The sequence below is a fragment of the Myotis nattereri genome (genome assembly GCF_964212035.1).
Source record: "Myotis nattereri genome assembly, chromosome: 10".
NCBI classification, from domain to species: Eukaryota; Metazoa; Chordata; class Mammalia; order Chiroptera; family Vespertilionidae; genus Myotis; species Myotis nattereri.
Window position 1 is genome coordinate 66,500,587 of NC_138085.1, and position 19,913 is coordinate 66,520,499.

Genomic DNA, 19,913 nt, shown 5'->3' on the forward strand with positions numbered 1-19,913 from the left:
TTGCAGGCCCTGCTAAACAATATTATACTTCAATTTGGTTTCTTAAGTTTGAGGCTCAAGGGACTAGAAGAAGTCATTTAGGCAGGCATAAAATGGGACTGGGACCACTATGGGGAACATGAGATTAAGAAGAGGCAGTACAAAGAGCAGCCACCTCTAAGGACACACTAACTGGGGCAAGAAGAGGGGAAGTACTTTTAAGAATTTTAGCTTATAAATGGAACAATGCACATTAAGGTGACCGAGCAGCCATGACTATTCAAGCTAAGAATGCGTGGGACGAGGCATACCACCAAAGCCTTATTTAAAAACTAGAGGCCCAGTGCATGGAATTCATGCACTCGGGGGCGGGGGGCGGGCGTGAGGTGTCCCTCAGCCCAGCCTGCACCCTCTCACAGTCCGGGAGCCCTTGGGGGATGTCTGAATGACAGCTTAGGCCCGCTCCCTACAGCAGTCAGACATCCTTAGCGCTGCTGCGGAGGCGGGAGAGGCTCCTGCCACCACTGCTGTGCTCGCCAGCCATGAGCCTGGCTTCTGGCTGAGTGGTGCTCCCCTTGTGGGAGCACACTGACCACCAGGGGACAGGTCCTGCGTTGAGTGTCTGCCCCCTGGTGGTCAGTGTGCATCATAGCGACTGGTCGTTCTGCCATTTGGCCGATTTGCATATTAGCCTTTTATTATATGGGATGTCCTCGTCCTTCCCCTGCTCGTCACTGGGATACTCTGTCCAGGCCTTTCTCCTGCAGAAAAGCAGCAGGTGCTCTATTTAACGGGGAAAACCAGACTCTGCCTGATGCCTGTCACTCACAGCCACTGTACCCGGTGTCCAGGGAGCTGTGACTATCCACATGGCACTTGCCACTCACCGAGTTATTCACCGTGTGGATGACTAACTTTCACAGCACGTTCACGAAGCACAGGACAGCATTATTATTCCCATCTTCCAGGCGAGGAAGCTGAGTCAGGTCACTGACGTGTAGCTAGAATGTGCCCGAGGTGAGCTCATGACCCTTTGGCTCCAAAGTAAGTTCCCGTTCCAACACAGGTTATTCATCTTAAGAAAACATGCTGGGGACACAGCCGTGAAGACTCTTCCGATGAATATGCCAGAAGAACAACACCGCGGCTTGAAAATGTACTACATGCAATTCCATGGGTTGTGTTGTTAGGAATGCAATTAAATAGTATTTACTAGGTTTGATTCCTGGGCTGAATTAAATACCCAATGATCAACTGGTGTTCCAGAGAGACACTATATATATTTATCTCCAGAAAAAGATACCTAAACAAATAAACAAACCTAAGCAGAAATGAGTGCTGCACAACAGACTGGAGAGCGAGGGCAGACACTGCCTCTGTCAAGGAGAAATATTATCAATCATTTGCTAGTTGAAGATCACGATGGTATTATAAGCAATTAGACAAAGCCGTTCACTTCACAAAATTAATCCTCAATCCTATTAATTATGCCTGTGTTACACATTCTACCGAATTAGCACACATAATACGAGGCCTTCACACATCAGAGGGAGGCATTATCACTGCACATTAGCGACTTGATAATTTAGCTGAAAGGAACACAAAACTCATAATTACTCTGCTTTTAAAGGGATCATCACTTTTCTCTTAGGGAAGAAAGAGAAGGAATACCTCAGCGTGACAGCAAGCATGCTTTTGTGTAGGGGTTTTATCACCAAAGTCAGACTAAAGGCAGGTTTGAGGGGTTTAGAGATCTCTGGTTGACTAATTAGGGAGACCATTCACCCACAGAGGAGCTGTGCAGCCATGGGAGGCCAGCAAAGGGGGAGGGGCAGCACGCGAGACTCTGGGAGCAGCTTATCTGGGTTAGGAAGGAGCTGGGCTCAACCTGAGAAAGCCTAGGACAGGAGACAGTGCCAGGGCTGTCCCCGGTGCCGACTGGAGGAGCGATCGGGTGCTTTAAGACATGCCAAGGCATGGCTTCCCATCTCTTCCCTCTGCTAGGTGGCCTCTGAAGGCGGACTCAGGCTCTGCCACCGCGGCAAGGTAACTGCCTGCAGGTGTGCTAGTGCCGTGAGGCTCCGTACAGAGGGAAGCTGCTAAGAGAACAAGCCTGGTGAGAGGAAGGGAGCAAACTGGAGTCAGAAAATCCCCCACCACAGTCAGGAACTGAACTTGACTTCGCACACTTGGACACCAGGGGCGAGGAAGGATCCAGGCTAATGTAATAAGGCGACTTGCAAAATAGGTCTGATGACTACAGAAGGGAATGCGTGACTATTTCAATAATAAAACTGTGTGTGAAGCATTAAGGTGAACGAGTGAACAGCAGCACACAGTGTGCTCAGCAAATGTTAAGTGTCCCCCAAAGTGTTCCCCTGAACATAAGCCACAGGTTTATGTGACACAATTACACCCGTGTCAGTAAGGAGCAGGGGCAGTTGTGGAGGGAGATGTAACAGACACAACATTCCCAGCACACAATTATGAGCATGTATGAACCACAATTTAGTGAAAGTGCTTGCAAGTGAACCTAAAATCAAAATCACAATTTGGACCAAAATGTTATTTTCCTCCCTACACTAAAGAAGATTGTACAGTCTAAATGACGCAGAAATTGAAATAGGAAATACAAAAGCAAAAAAAAAAAAAAAAAAAAGGACACTATATTATGACTTGCAGGCATCTCATCGTATGTTTGAATTTGTTAAACTGGTTTTGTGAGAAAGAGAAGTGATTTACTATCATCATTTAGAAACAAACTTACTAGCTGAGCAACTTACTAATGACAAATTTATCAATTAAGCAGCAAAACGCCACAGGAGCTTTTATCTAAACAAAATAATCTGAACATAGGCAAGATTCACCGCTGGATTCTGCCCCGAAGGGCTAGGCAATTTGCCGGGAGCCGGTCCATCCTTGCTGTTTCAAGGGACCTGGCATATATGGCATACTGTTCTTAATATGTTTGCTCACCTTCTTGGCACTATGTGTTTTAACCAAGGTCTCCTCTCTGAGAAAGGTTGTTTCCCCAGGTAGGGATTTTCCCCTGAAGTTAGGAAGGGAATAAAACCCCTCAACTAAGTGCCAGGCGGGTAATTAATCACTTTAACTATGAACAATCATGCTTAAGCTACATAATCTTAACTCCCTGGAATGGAGATAAGAAACGCCCTAACCTTTGTATTAAGAGATTGATAGGATTAAATCAACTGGTATAAATACAGATGTAACAAGACAGCAAGACACAGAACTTAGAAGACAGAACCAAGGAAGACAGAACCTACACAGAACCTAGAGACAGAAGAACTTCGCTGGAGAGAACATGGCAAAAGATCCTGGACAGAAACTGGCAACAGAACCTAGAGGCAGAACCTAGCGAGAGAACATGGCAGAAGATCCTGGACTGAACCTGACTACAGAAATTGGCGAGAGAACCTGACTAGAACCTGGTGACTGAACCTGGCTGGAGAATCTGGACAGAACCTGGCTGGAGAACCTAGCGAGGGAACATGGCTACAGAACCTGGCTGGAGAACCTGGCTGGAGAACCTAGCAAGAGAACATGGACACAGAACCTGGCTAGAGATCCTAACCAGAACTTCGCTGGAGATCCTGACCAGAACTTGGCTAGAGATCCTGGCTAGGCTGCTGATCAACTGAACGCTGTCTCCGTGTCATTCCTTCTTCGCTGACTCCGTCTATGCCTTTGGGAACCACTGGACCTGCTGGGGCAGGACCCCGGCAGCAATTCCCGGCGCCCTGGGCCCGTTTCCTGAGTGGGACCTCAGAGCCCTGGTGGATGCATGAACCCTTCCTTCAGGACCGACGCTCTCATGTTGAAATGGGGTGACACCGGCTGTCCCTCTGCCCCCTCCTACCCTGGCCTGAACAGCGGCCTAGGCATGTCTCGTATTTAGACCTCACCCAAGGCAGTGCTATTTTCCGCAGGAATTTTGGTCAGCCCTTTGAAAAGGTCAGTGGCACTATGCCTTGGTATATTTCTGGCTCCACTTAGGAGCTACAAAGCTCATGGGAATTACAGCCAAACCCAAGGTCGCAGTCATGAAAAGGTGGGGCAACCACACGACCCATCTGCTTGGGACACTCCTGGTCGACAGCTGTTGTCCCATCACACGTTATGAATAGACCCCCTTTCACTCTCAAAAGCACCGTGGTTTGAAGAATAAATGACAGAGATGGTCAACCTATTGAAAGAGAACCCAGCTTTCAAACATACATTGAAATTCTCCCTGACCATGACGCAGAACATCCCTGAGAGCAGAAATTGTTTTTGGAACATCTTTCCATCTCTTGCAGACCAACATGCAGAATAACAGAGCAAGTGGCCCTCCGCCCAGCGGCCGGAGGCCACAGCCACGGCCACGGAGAGGGAGCGTCCTGATGATGAGCTCGTGTCATGGCCCAAGCGTGGCTCCTGGGCTCACCCGTGGGAACTGCTACAAAGCTCCGCGGCTGGATCGCTCCTCCTCAGATATCACCCCAAAACGTGCAATGACTTGTCTCTAGAAAGCACACGAAAATCTCAACCAGAGTGCACAAGCCTGCAATCACTGCAGCTCGCCTCCCTGTCCACCTGCTATCGGAGTAGAGGGGTACTGCTCGATGGCGACACACCACTGTCTCCCACGTGACTTTATGAGCTTTCCTTGGTACAAAAGCAATAAAGGAGAGCGAGAGCCTTGGGAGCGAGGCTGCACCTCTATCAGAGCTGCCAGCTGTCGGCGCATCGCCTCCTGGGCTCCGTGGCTTGTGTCCGGGGGACTGGCTTGGGTATAGACGTCAGGGACTAATACGCGTGTGTCCTCTGCTCACGAGCTGTGTCCCCCTGGGTCACCGGAAGGTGAGGGCTGTCAGTTACCCAGGCCCCACTCTGTGTCCCTAGGCCCTGAGGATGGACAACTGTGCAGCTGAAATGGAACCAATGAAGTGTCAGCAGACAGAGGAGATACCGGGAGGTAAGTCGGTATTTCGTAGGTAGTGACCTGAAGGCAGGGGCAAGCTTTATGCGGTAAGTGTGCTGTAAGGAGATGGGGGATTCCATGGGGAACAACAGGGCAGAGAAAGACAGTTGGGGTCTTGGGAAGTCTGAAATGGCCAAGCAGCCCAATAGGACAGGCCAGTGCGGTACCATCAGGACATCCTGAGGCATGTGATTCCGAGTAACGCTTAGCTCGGGAACACATCTTCCACGTCTTCCCCGCCGGACATGACTACTCCGACTGTGGCACAGCAACCAGAAAACCAGATTTCACAAACAGGAGCGGATCCAGGCACAGGGCCGTCGATGTAGACGCAGCGGCCCCGGCGGAGCCGAAGGACTCTCTCTCAGTCTTACCTATGCAGTAGGGACAACACTGGCCCTTTCTCAGAACGGGTCTCTCACAGGATACTGCCGGGCAGGACTCGGAGAAGCAGCTGATGAGGCTGTTCATGCAGACGCAGCTGGTACAAACGTCAGGCTTCCAGGACTCGGCGGCCAGGAACATGGCCCCCTCCTCGTTCCTGCAGTAGCTGGGCTCGCTGTCGTTGCGGGAGGGAGAAGGCTGGAGAGGCGCGTCTGGAAAAACAAACAGGAGGTCAGCAGGGGAAGGGAGGTGCTGCAGGCCAGGCCACCCAGTGTCCCACGGGAAGCATGCTCAGTCATGCGCTTGTGTGCCACGGTCCTTAAAAATGTCACAGTCACGTCTGGCTGGCGTGGCCCAGTGGTTGGGCGTCAACCTATGAACCAGGAGGTCATGGTTCGATTCCTGGTCAGGGCACATGCCTGGGTTGCATGCAGGAAGCAGTGGATCAAGGATTCTCTCTCATCACTGATTCTCTCTCTCTCTCTCTCTGAAATCAATAAAAATATACATTTTTAAAAATGTCTTAGTCACTAAACAGCAAATCTGATTCCACCAGGGTTTGAATTTTAAAACAAAGAGGCTCTGTCAGTGGCTTGCACAATACCCAATCTCCTTCCTTGGATTTTGGGGGGTGGTTGAGGACTTGAGTCACAATGTAACTCGAACAGGACCATCCCTCTCCCTGCTTTCCCAGTTTCCCTTGCACCTGGGGGGAGGCGGGTGCCACGTCACCTGTCTGCGGCTAATGTGACCTCCTGGCTAGTCAGAGGATTTCTAAGACAGCTTCCACTGCCTTAAGAGAAGGGCGGGTGCGATGCCACTGCCCTCCTTCCACATGTTCCTGCCTCGAACACGAGTGTGTTACCTGCAGCTCTAACACCCTTATCCCACGTGTGAGAGAAGGGCCTCACATCACTAAGACCCTGAGTTAATGCGAATAAACACCAGCCTCCAAACTTCCTGTAAAAGAAAGCTCTGCCTACATCCATCCTACGCAATCCACAGCCCCACAGATTCTCACTGCACCGCCCCCGAACACCTCTATGCAATATCCCAACGTGCACATTCGCGGCTGGAAGATGATGGGAGACCCACATCGTTCATCAGGATGCGCCCCCAGAGACGTCGTAAGTATCTTCCCCTAAACACTGTGACCAGAAGGTTCCCAGATCCAGCTCCCGCTGGAAATGGACACCCGGATAACCCTCTGGGTCCTGTCCACTGAACTTACGTGAAAACTGTAACTTCAAGCCGAAAAATGACGGGGATGTAACAGGGGAAATGTGTGAGTGAGAGTCCCAGACCAGAAATCTCACAATTCGCTGACAGAGGAGAAAGCCCTTCCAACCACTGCTCGATTCGAGAGGCCCTGATGGTCTACCTAGCAACCGTCTCCGAGAGGCACGTTTCTCAGTGGATACAGGGTCTGAACTTTAAAGAATTACCATGTGCTCCTGTCAATCAACGTCAGGAACCCAGTGAGTGAGCAGCTCTGAATGTCACTCTCTCCTCGCACCCACCTCCCAGCAGCAAGTGTGATCTGACCGCGAGACCCCCTGAGGCCGGAAGGAAGTCAGCATATGAAATGGGCCCACACCTTCTCCTCTACATTTGTAACATATCACCTCAGTCCCGAAGGCGGGCACAACCCAAAGGCAGCCACTGGGTCCACTGCTCCGCCTGTGCCCAGTGTTGGGCCTGCCTGCACAGCCCACATCCACGTGGCTCAGAGATGGAGGGGCAGGGTTACGTTCTCAGTGCCCTTTCTGGGTCAGCCGTGTCCAGGAATACTCTCTTCTTAAGAGACTGACCAATGCCAACTTTTGCTCTGGCTGGAAATTGGGACAACTCACACTCCAGACCTCATCAGGCTCTGCAACTTGCCACGAGGTTGCTGTGGGTTAGGAGAGCTTAGCTCCTTCAAGCAATGCCGCACCTCGGCCTAAACATTGAGGAGAGAGAGCAGGAACAGCCCTTCATCTTTGGGCTGAGCCTCTGAGCCAATGAATCTGGACCACAGGTGGTGGAGAAGTCCCCCCCTCGTCCCCTTCCTCTATCAGCTCCTGCATCTGTCCCCAGATCCTAGTACAAGTGGTAGCAGAGGTGCTTCCCACTTCAACTGAAGGTTCCCAGGGTATATGTGCTCCTCATTCTTTCCTTTGGCGGCGATCCTCTCACTTTGTCATTATTTACGCAAATGTCTTAAGACTGAATCACTGCTCCACAGGCCGGGAGCTGTGCCGGTTGCCATTAACCTGGGGAACCCCATGGCGCAATCCAGGCACTCCGCAGTATCTGTCAGATGAGTGATCTAAGTGGACACAGATTCCTGATCACCAATGAAGACACCGATCCAAGGGGTCTCTACCAGGAGGACGGGAATAGTCAGGGCTATGTATGAACCCAGAATCATCGGCAGGATTTACATCTGAATAAAACAGGGGTAATGGTAGAAGCATGGGAGGGACTGGGCCATACATACCCTAACAATGGAGTACATATGAACTCCTTCTTATACCAGAAAAGATGCTGCACCCACTAAGCTTCTCAGATTACCACGGCGGCTAACTGCACGGAAGATTGTGTACCAAGACGGTCACACCGCGGCAGCAGTGCGTGCCGACAACAGTAAGCGTGTGGCTATTCCTGTAAGTCCACCCGAGGCAATTCAAACAGAGCATCACCGTGAACCCTGGCTGGCCGGGGGGCAGACAGGACACTGGATTCCGGCCAGCCCACCAGATGATCCAATGTAAAAAAGTAGCAAAACGCAAGGGTTGATGTTTTACTGCACAGAAATGCCCTAAGAATATACATTTAGAAGGTAAATGGTTACTGATGTAAGTTGAAGAGATAAAAGATTAAGCAACAACAAAATAAAACTAGTTAGCTGTCAACTTGGTAATTTTCTATATACAAATTAAATATCTTTTGGGAAAAAAGTCATATATTCTAGTATTAATTTGGAAAATAGTCATACATTCTAGTGTAACTAAAGTGCTACTCTAGTTACAAACCAGTAACTTATGTTTAAAATCCTGACAAAATCTGATTACATTTGTTCCAGGACCATCAATTTACCTGCTATGGCCAGATTATCTGAGAACGAGAAGAAAACAATATTACTCTTTGCACAAGCCGTGCCAGTCACTAAATTCTTCTGGAGCTTAAGTTATTAATCATCACAGGCGGGAGGGGGTGAGCATTATGTGTATTTCAGTGACTGCCCTGCTCAACATTCTCCAAGTACCCTCCCCACCCTTACATACTTCAGAGAATTTTATTGATATTATTCATCAATATCTGCTCTTTCCATTTGTTAAAGACAGAGATGGCTTTTCACATTAGCGAAATCATTTGGAATAACTGGTGCGGCAGGACTATCTCCTGCGTCTGTGATGTAGGATTAAAAAAATGAACGGGTAGGGAAAAAGGCGATGGTTTCTAAGTCACCTCAGGTACAAGGCATATTGAACTCATAAGTATGTGGTCTATGGAGGGGATGGATTTATTTATTTATTTAAAATTTACCTTCATTATTGAAAGTCGCCCCCCCCCCCATGAACCCCCTCCTCCCCATCCCCACCCTTCCCCAGGCTATTGTCTGTGTCCATGGGCTACGCATATATGCACGGAATGTCATTGGTTAATCTCTCCCCACCCCTTCCCTCTGAAATTCGTCAGTCTGTTGCATGCGTCCATGTCTCTGGATCTTTTCTGTTCATCAGTGTACTTTGTTCATTAGAGTTAGAGGGATGACTTTAGAGAGCAGGCCGCCAAGTATTCGTGCCTGGGTTACAGGTGATGGCTTTGGGACCCTCACATGTGGGGCTCAGCCTGCTGGCCCTGCACAGTGACAATGCCTGAGCCACAGCCTTCCCTGGCCGCGCGTCCCGGGGCCCTGCGCAGTTACCTGTACACTGTGGGCAGCAGGAGTCCTGGGTCCGCGAGGGGTTCTGGCAGAGCAGCGGCGGGCACACCTCGGTCTCACACATCACCCGCCCGCTGTGGCAGGTGCACTGAGTACAGGAGTCTATGTTCCACGTTTCTCCTTCCACAAAGTACTCTCCTCCAGGGGCGTGGCAAATGGAGGGGGCGCTGAGCTCGGGCTTCTGCTCCACAAGGTCATCTGGGAAGGACACAGCATCCAAACACAAGACGTTACTCGTCAGCAGCCATCCCGACGCCCGAAGAGCCTGGTGCCGCGTGCTCCAAGGGGCAGAGGATGAACTGACTGCGAAATACCTCCCTTTGCTCTTCTCAGGAGAAGAGTGAAGGGCATAGTCCTTGCACAGCAATAAACACAAGGCGACAGCAGAAGAGGCAGTTTAAGGAAGTGAGATTCAAGTGGCCTGAGTTTAAAAATCACGACCGGCCCTGGCAGGGTAGCTCAGTTGGTTAGAGCGTCGTCCCAATACGTCAAGGTTGCGGGTTCGATCTCCGTCAGGGCACATGTAAGAAGCAACCAATGAATGCGTAACAGACGTAAGGGGAACAAATCTATGAATGCGTAACAGACGTAAGGGGTTCTCTCTCGCTCTCTCCCTCCCCTCCCTCTCAAATAAATAAATTAAAAAAAATTAATAACAACGAGGGAATCCAACAGGAGCATTAAATTACAGGAGCGAACTCTGACCACAGGAAAAAGAACAAGAGCCTCAGGGGAGCTCTGTGGATGTGCAGGACTGCCTAGGCCAGGGGTGGGCAAACTTTTTGACTCGAGGGCCACAATGGGTTCTTAAACTGGACCGGAGGGCCGGAACAAAAGCATGGAGTGTTTGTGTTAACTAATATAAATTCAAAGTAAACATCATTACATAAAAGGGTACGGTCTTCTTTTTTTTTTTGTAGTTTTATTCATTTCAAACGGGCCGGATCCAGCCCGCGGGCCGTAGTTTGCCCACGGCTGGCCTAGACTGAAGATGTTTTTCATGCCATGAATGCTTGCTATGGTCCAATTGCCATGCAACGTGCTCTCTCTACATGTGTTATTTCACTTCTTTACATCGACCTTGTGGGGAAGCTGAGGGCTCAGAGTGTTAAGGGCAGACAAGGGATCGGAACCTAAGTCTACGTCGGGATCACGGGCAGGCCTCCAGGTTAAACATAATTTCCAACTGCTCCGTCCTCTCCATTATCCCTCGGACCCCAAGCACTCTGGTGCTTGCAAATGCATCCTGCTGCTGAGCTGGCCACTCCCTGGCCTCGATCCACTGCCAACAACTGAGCAGGAATGTTCTGCAGAGTCAATGGTCTGGAAACTCTCACCTGAGAATAAACACTTTTTTGGGGAATAGCATCATCAGGAGAGGAGAATGCTCAGAGGCGGGTGATAACTCTGATTTCTTTCCCGGGCGGAGAGGTGATTCTGACCTCTTGATGAGGTGATAATGATAGAGAGGGAATTTAATGCTGCAAATACCTAGGAGGTTCTGGGAGTTGCCTCGAGGTTGTGCTGAGGGAATGAGAAGTGTGAAGACATGAGCCATCTTTGTGTAATCCAAATACAACAAGCATTTCAAGGAGGTGTTGACAGTGTCGAACCCCGCTGAGCGGCAGTCTGGAGACGCAGGGCGAGCTCACGCCTGGAGCTCAGCGGAGGCCGGGCCCCAGGAGAACGCCCTGTCTGTGCAGATGCTCGGAGCTGAATCCCCCAAGAGCTCACAGGCTGTCATTTTCAAAGGGGCGGCCAGCACGAGAGTCCACGCTGATGAGATTCGTGGCGGGGCTGAGCTCCGGCTGAGGAGGTCACTCTCCACTCAGCTCCATCTCAAGGGAACTGGCGAGGCTGGAACTCTGACTGAGCGGACGCGGAACAGAAGCCCGCCAGCGCCCAGGCTCACACTCCTAAGCCGCCGGGCCCCATGACACAGGAGGAAAGGAGAGAGGAGGGCAAGAGTGAAAACGGAGCGGGGGCACGAGGGCAAAGGGCCTTTCCCGTGGTTTACAGAGAAAACGGAACACTGTTCCAAAAGCACTGATACACTGATGCTGGAAGAGGGCTCTCCTCTCCTCTCATTTGCTAATAACTCCCTCAGATCTGTGTACATACTATGTACCTCGAGGCACAGCATGTGAGCGGCCACAGAGATGGAGCCGACGGAGGAACTGTAGGGTAGGGGTGAGAAAGAAAACAACAACCAAGAAACAGTATCATTGGGTAAGTCCTCCATCAGAAGGGTTTGGGACTGCTCACGTAGCCCAGAAAAAAAGAAAAAGAAAAAAAAAAGCCGATCCTGGAATGGAAGAGGGAAGAAAATATTCTTTGAAGGAGGAGACCATGAAGGCAACCAACCATTCTGGGATCTCTAGTCAGAAGAATCCATATGTGGCAATCCACTAGGATGAAGATATTGGGGAAAAATATACCTACGTATCCATAGACAGGGGTGGGCAAAAGTAGGTCTACAGTTGTGAGTATGCGAGGGTTTATGCGTGTATTGTTTATTAATTATTGCATTATTGATCTGTGTTATGTAAACAAATGTCTACCCACCCCTGTATGTCAATGTGCATGTGTTTCTATACAGGCACCCACAGTAACTTGGTGTGTGTTTGCATTAGCACTTTGAAGATCTCTGTGACAGAGAAAACCAGCTCTGGTCCCACTAACTTTCCGCTCTAGCCGAGCATCTGTCCTCAGACTGCCTGCATTCGCACAGTCGGACTTGCTGGGTGTGTGTCCGGCAGAGACCCAGGCGCGGCCCGCACACCACACACTCCTGCCTCTAATGAAAGCAAGGGGTCTGCACTGGAAGGCGTTTTTCCTTCCCCAGAGTCAACACAGAGTTTTGTTTCACCAAATTGCTCACTGACCTTCTGTTGCAGTGGATTCTTGGTGGTTTTTCCCTAGTTGATAGCAGAGCACGTGTAAAAGGAAATAGTTTTGGGACAGAGCACACCTGACTGAGCTATGGGGAAAATATATCAAACCGAACAGTGCAGCCTGGTCTTTCCGGGGGCAGGAGGGCTGCATGTACGGGAAGGGGGTGTGTGTGTGTGCATGCAGAGCTGCAAGAGAGGCAGGTGTCCCTCTGTCTGCCTCCAGGGCACTAGGGCAGGAGAACCTGGCAGAGTGCACCACCTCCCTCCAGGCTGGGCCTGCCTTGCTGCATGGACCAGGCCTGGGTTCCCGACTGCAGACTTACCCACAGGCAGACACTGGACCAGGGCCGACCAGAGGGAAAATGGCCACGACTCCGAAAGCTGACAAGTACTTTTTAACTTTAAGAGAAACCTGATGCTCGAAGGGAGCCTTCCTTTCTCCCTGTCTTCCTCCCAACTGACAGCCTCACTCTGGGTGAGAGAGTTCATCTTTCTGTGTCTGTTTGACAAGTGAAAACCGGCTAAGTGTGTTTTCCCTTAACTCCTGCACTGGGGAAGAAATAATGAACAGAAGACTGTCTTGAGCTCTTTGGACAAAAGGCACGAGATGAAGCATTATGGTAATGATGACTGGTACTGACAACCGTAATCCGGACCCCCAGGAGTCAGAATCCCTTCTGCTCTTCTGCTAACTTATCTTGATGAGCGTTACTATGATTTTAAATGTTCTGGATGTGCGGTCACTCTGAATTTTTCCATTTGGCAAGCATGCCACATATCCAGTAATTTATTTCCCCTCCCCGCCCCCAAATCCATTAATTTAAAAAAGAGCAATAGCTTTGGACTTTAATAATCCTCTCCATCTCCAACATTAATTTTGTAAATAACAAGCTTTTATGGAACACAATTAACACCAATCTCTTCCAATTAACTAAGACTTCAGCCTTAATCCACGCTCCATCAAATGGAGAGCTGGAACTGAAGAAGTGCATAGGCCCACAGCCTTTACACAAATGTAGTTCAAAGACCAATATAATTGAGGGAGCCATTCAAAAATAAGAGAGGGGAGTTAGAGCTTTAGATTTTTCTTTGGCCTCTGGCTGAGCGTTTACAGCACTCGCTGACCCTGTGTCTGTGGTTGACCAGAACCACGGAGCACTGACCTGCGTTCCAGGCCGTGCCCTGTGCCCTGCAACTCCCCCCACCTCCACCCCCAGCACAGATGTGATGAGACCCGCTGGGCAGACAGCATTGCGTAGGGAGCGCACCAGACGGCGGCCGGCTTTTACCTGAGCACGACGGGCAGCACTGTCCCGGGCGGATGGTGGGGCTGCCGCAGGCGGGCACCGGGCAGGTGATGAGCGCGCACATCTCCCGGCCGTTGTGGCAGTAGCACTCTCGGCACCCGTCGTGCCAACTCTCCTCGTTTTTATGGTGATGGCCGTCCATGGACAGGCACGTGCCGGACAGGGCAGGTGAGGTGGGTGATGCGGGGACCTCTGCACGGACACAAGGCAGCCTCGGTAAGGACGTGGCGACCGCACAGGGCGAACTGCCCGCAGCGTCCTCGCAGGGAATGCTGCCCAGCCACCCAACGCCCGTCTACAAGGACAGGTTACTCAGGAAAAGAGTTTCAGTGAACATGCTCGCAATTTTGAAAAAAAAAACCAACAAAAACCCTGAAAGTATATTTCTGTCCTATTTGTGGGATTACAGGTGGGTTTTACTTCTTTCATTCAACTTCCTCATTTTTTATACAACAAACAAGCATTGATTTCACAGCAAATGTTGCCCACATGTTTAATACGTGCAGAACAATCGCTCTAGAAGTCACCCAGTGGGGGAATCCCGGGACCCTGGCAGCTGGCACGGTTTTGGTCAGCAACAGAGTTAAAGCAGGGACTGGATTTTTGTTTACTCTGACCCCTAAAAACACCATTAAGGTGGTAACTGTCCAACTTTGAAAAAAAAAACAGAATGGAGGGATCTTTTATTGCTTCATCTGTGGATCATGCTGACAACTAAATCACAGTGTGGGGCGGGCAGGGGGCTGGAGCTGGGGGAGGGCGGGAACGGTGCCTGGGCGATGCTCAGTGGCTTAGGACCGGCCCTGGGGTGGGAGGGAGTCCCAGACCAAAGGTCCTGTGATCCTCGCCTGTAGCCACGACAGGCCGGCGTGTGCTTATGCAGCAGACGTCTAAATTCTCATGGAAACAATCAGGGGACTGTTCAGTCACACCCACCTGAGGGAGTCTGAAAAGGGATCTTTGCTGTCTCAACTGTATCCATCCACTGCGGACGGAGCGAGACTATGGAGGTCAAGATCAAGGTGCTTCAGGCTGAAGCTCTGAGCCAAGTCGGCCTGAAGAGCTGAGCAGTGGTCACCTTGGTCGGTGGGCCTGCCTCTGTGCTTGCTTTAAATTCTATTGTGAGCTTTCCCTCTGTTACGGTGACAGGAAAAGGGCAGGTCCCACAGAGAGGGACATCTGTGTCTGAGTAGGCAGCAATCACCGAGACTGCGTCATTGACAGGACGCCCTCCTGGCCCTGGCTGCCGAGCCCCTGGCCGCTGAGGAGGGAGGGGTCACGCGGTCACACCTACCTCTGCACCTGCAGGTAAGACAGCCGCGGCTGTCGTTCTGGAAACCCAAGAGGCAGGTTTTATTGCACGGGAGCTCTGGGCACTTCCTGCAGCGACAGATGTCACAGCCGTGCTTATTCTTCCTGAGTAATTAAAATTTTGTCAGAGGTCAGAAACATCCCAAAGTCTGGAGTGATGCCCAAGCACTCAGACCGAGGGCCAGGGACGCGAGATCATTACTAAGCGGGAGGACCTGACTTTTGCTCCCGAAAGCTCCTGCAGTGGTGTGCGATGAGCTCCCCGTGGCCGCGACCACTCCCACCCAGGCTCAGGCACGCATGTGCTTCTGGGACGCCAATGTCAGAACCCCAATCACAGGGCTGTCCATCTCATCAGGAGCAGTGGCACCACAGCCACACAGGGTCAATGTGCATCTCCGTGACCAGCATGGCGAGGGATACACTGTGGGTCAGGGTTGGAGACAGTGGTGGGGGCAGAGGTCCTTCTTTGGCAAGGGCCACAGGCTTCCTCCCATGACCACAGTCCCTGAGAAGTTGCAGCAAAATGGTAATGAGAGATCTACTTATGGACACTTATGGGAGGCGGAAGGCGTGAAGGATCCGTGGAGCTGGGATGTGACACACACTGACTGGCAGTAAGAGCCCTGAGAGACCCCGCAGTCAGTGTCCAGGAGCTGCTCTGAGGAAAGAGCACCCACGGGAAGAGGTGCTGCCTGGGGGTATGGCAGAGGCATGTGGGGCAAAGGAAAAGGTTGAGGCACGTTTTCCCCCTTTAATAAGCTAGAGCGCCTAAGTCTGTGCCGACTGGAAAGATGATATTAAATGAGTATATGCTTATCAATATTATCACAGAGTTTAAGTGGAGAGTTTTCTGGGCAAATAATTCTCACCAATGATACCTTCCTTTCTCTTTTTTTTTTTCTGAAAAAGAGAAGGATACTGCCTGTTACAGAAGGAGCTCACCCACTCTGTCTTCTGGCCACTGGCTGCAGGCCGGCGTCCTCTCTCAGGCCCACCATCTCATCTACAGGAGGAGTTATCCTATTTACACCCTCGGGGTTCATCCCAATTAGCCATAAGTGGCAGAAGTGGTGTTCAACTTAAAAAGAAAAAAAACACCCCATTCTTTCTCATCTTGGGCAAGTAAGGGGCTCTACAACAAGACAGCCCTATGGGAAAACCACGGTGCCCCTACAGCTTACCACTCCTCAAGGGACAATTAAATTGCGATTTACTGGGCAAAATGGTCTACTTGTTTGCTTTCACACAGTGAGGACAGCGAATTAAATGAATTATTCATATTCATGTCATATACGGTGTCATTTTCAAGGCCTGCCAAGGCTTCAACTGATTTGTTTGCTCACTCACTTATTCATCCACTGCCGGCTCCTCCCCCCTCCGTTCCGCAAGCACTAACATGCAGGAGTGATCGCCGGGCAGGTGTACACCAGCACCAATGCTGCCCTCATCCTAGCACTCCCCCTGTGGTCTCTGGCAGGGTTTCCCTTCAGAGGCTGCCCTAGTGAAACAGCTACTGCTCTGGCTGAGGGGATGCTCATCGTCCACGGTGGTCAACTTGGTCCTCCCGGATGTGCTGACCGACAGGAAGACAAAGGGACATCTCTAATCCTCTAGGATGAAGGCTTGACTCGAGCGCAGCCTTGACCCTGAACTCATAACCCTGCACCAAGTGGCTGCAGCAACTATGATAACAATGCTCTACTCTACATTAGCAGCGAAGCTAAGAAATACCTTGACTATTATTAGTATCAGATTCATACTTTAGGATTAAGAACAATGATGATGAGTTTACTTGGGGAATTTTTAAGAATAGTGTTCCCAACTCATGCAATTAAATTTAGAATTAAGAGTCCTCACCTCCTTGCCAAGCCAGAATTTCCAAGAAGAATAATAAAAATGATGACGTTAATAAGATGGGCAAGATATGAAGGCGCTAAGTCCCTGAGAGGTAGTACTGTATAAATGTATCAAATTGGAAAGGGAGAAAGACTAAGCAGAAGGGAACCAAGGAAAGATGGTAAGGTAACATTCTGAAAGGAAACTTTTAAAGGGACCAACTTGATATAAAGGCAGAGAAATAGATGCCCAGACACTAGAGAACAAATGTGTCTATCTCCCCTGCCCTGGAATAAGCTGATTTCATGGGGTTTGGCTCACTCAAAAGTATTTGAAAATGAGAGTCACGATCCTTATGTTCAAGAAAATTCACAAAATCTACTGCTATATAAAGAGAAAAGCCATTATGAATTGTAGACTAGTACCAAAGTCAGACATGGAGGCATGGCCGGTGTGGGTGCTTGGTACTGCAGATGGGTTCCTGCCAGCCGACCTCCAGAATGGGTTGAACAACTGAGTCCCCGGGACAGCTGTGAAAGGTACACACCTGTCCAGCCCTGGGACACACGGCCGTCCCATCCCCTGTGTGTCCAAGGGCCCTGCCATGGACAGGTGGCCCGAAACAGCCCCCGGGCAGCGTCCTCACAAGGACACCTTCATGAAAGGGAAGAGTGAACTTGACTCTCATCTGGGGCTAGCCCGCCTTCCCGATCCACCTGACAAAACCAGCACGGACATCCTGGACTCGGTCCACAGCGATTCAGTCGCAAATACACACAACAGCTGACAAACACAGGTACGTCCAGACGTTTCACCAAGTTACACACAATTCGGAACAGATCTTCCGCAGTCAGAAATACGTACAGGTATCCAAACGGACAGCTCTTGTCACAGGTGGTGGGCCTGCACTTCTTGGGCCGGGGGCGGCACCGACAGATCTCGCAGCTGTGGGCGTCCGTCAGGAAGCCGAAGGGGCAGTCCAAGGTGCAGCCTCGCAGGAGGCCCCAGCACAGCTCCTCCCCTGCGGAGACACGACAGCGGGTTCCTTCCAAAGAGGACCGGGCAGAGCACGGGGCCGCCGGCCACGCCCCTGCCTTCCCGCCCTCCACACACACCCCTCCACACACAGTCTCCGCTCCGCCGCAGCATCAGGAAGGGCTGCGATCCGCAGAGTGTGCTGAGCTATGGCTATCACCACACAACCCCACGCTCTGGTACCAATATATACAAAAAGAAGCCCAACCCTAAAAACCAGATTTCTGAAGTATATCCTAACTGGGCGCTGGTGAATACTGTTTGCCGTGTGAAAAAAGCCTGAGCAAATTTTTTCATGAAATTTGATATTAATCACCTCACACGACTGATTACCATTTACTGGTCAAATGTGAGAATTAGAAACTTACACCCAAAATTTCATTATATATTTTGTTGCTACACTGTATGACCATCATAACGTACGTTCTTAAATGTTCACACATATTTACCCTGACAAGTTATCACATAATCCTGCCTATTACAGAATGAAGCGTAAAGGCTTTCTTTACGCTTTTCTTTCCAATATGACAAAATATTTCTCTCAGCTGTTTTTCTCCACTACTGATGAACATCCAGGTATTTGGATACACTTAGTTAAATGACTAAAACAGACGTGTGCCGAAGGAATATCTAGATTAAGGTTTAACTGCACTGTATGAAATGTTCGAAGTGCCTCCTATTAGTTTTAACTTACTGGTTTAGAAGTGTGTGTGGGGGGAAGCAATGGTGATTGGCAGAAGAAACGACTACAGGTATTAGCTTCCGACTTCTAAAAAGACTGTAAAAGATATGATATAAGGATTAACAGCATAATACGGAGAATACAAATGTGAAGGTAAAGAAAGCATGCTTTGGTGATGGAACGAAAGCAAGCTGAGACCGGTCTGAATTAACTGGGGAGGGAATCTGAGTGGTGGCAAACGTCTGGGGATGTTTGATTATTGTTCTGCATGGGTTAGTAAGATGGGAAGCAGAGACGATTTATCATTGAAATAATACATTAATCTTTATTGTTTTTGGACATCCGTTAAGCCTAAATATTATAAATAATGCACACACTACTAGGAAAAACAGAGCACATTAGTCCCTTCCACTCACAAATCTTCTAATCTAAAATTAAACCTTAACTACAATTAATAGGTGAAATGAGCTCATGTTTTTACGTAAGTGTTTTAAGACAGCATCTTTCATGAATCTTAGCTGGCGATACACACATGTTTAATTTGCTATCTTTTAAAAAGGAAAATGTGATTTATGGTATAATTTTCTACTTTGTCACGATCATAAACCTTTCGTTACATGTGCTTAATACAACCTCGTGGGTCTGTATTACACTGTGAAACAACTAATTACTAATTTGCATCCTTAAAAGCCACATTTTAAATGCCTCCCTTAAAAATCTGTAATTATGTAACCTGAAAGGCCATCATTTTTCAACCCTCCCACATTCCCGTAGGTAGGGAACGGAGATGGAGGGAGAAGACCTCACAGCCACACGTCTTTCTCTGACACCAAGACCCACGTTGTGAGCCCATGTTTCCATTACAAGCATTTTTCGGTCACAACACCAAGGTGATTATATTGGGAACTGGACGAGTTAAAAGCACTTGAGAACTTCCCAGAGCCAACATCCCTGGGCATTCAATTCCTTGAAACTTTGGAGTCTGGTCACCTTTGTACCTTTATTTTTCTAGTCCTTTAGAAGAGGAGTTTTTCTATAGACCCTAATCTAGAATGGGCTTCACCCTTATAGAAAACTGTTGCATCGCCAAGTTAAAAAACATATGATAAAAACTAATTCTGATTTTAACCACTTCTGCTTTGCAATGGGAGAGAATTTCAAGCAATGGCTGCTCCTTAAGCACAAGTGGGCAGCAGGCTCTGTGTCTGCTCCCCACAGAAGGGGCTGGCAGATAGGGACCTATTTCCCTTATTTCCACAGCCCAGGTGCTGGCCTGGTGTGCAGCATGGAGCGAGTGTTCAGCATGTATTTGCAGAAGGGACCCATCAATCAATGTCCTTGCTATTCACTCCTCCACTCTCATCCAGGCTGGCCATACTCACAGGAAAAATAACAGAATGAAAAAACTTACTTTAATAGTATTGGAAATTTTCCAAAAATACTGGCACTTGTGAAATATCTCAAAATGCCACCTTTCTAGCTCAGAGACTCAGAACATTAAAGACGGCCTGGAAGGCAGTCCTGGATCCATGTAATTATGGACTTTTAAAAAAGAGAAATATCTCAT

At 49.4% G+C, this 19,913-nt stretch overlaps 1 protein-coding gene across 1 annotated transcript in view; it reads right to left on the reverse strand.

Moving 5' to 3' along the window:
- CRIM1 (cysteine rich transmembrane BMP regulator 1) overlaps window positions 1-19,913 on the reverse strand; it is a 175,547-nt gene that overhangs the window by 14,949 nt on the left and 140,685 nt on the right. Inside the window, exons 9-13 of the mRNA XM_081100911.1 lie at window positions 17,494-17,650; window positions 14,774-14,895; window positions 13,462-13,671; window positions 9,261-9,476; window positions 5,338-5,559 (exon numbers count right to left, since the gene is read on the reverse strand). Coding sequence (XP_080957037.1) covers window positions 5,338-5,559; window positions 9,261-9,476; window positions 13,462-13,671; window positions 14,774-14,895; window positions 17,494-17,650 — 927 coding nt within the window. The remainder of the gene's footprint in view (window positions 1-5,337; window positions 5,560-9,260; window positions 9,477-13,461; window positions 13,672-14,773; window positions 14,896-17,493; window positions 17,651-19,913) is intronic.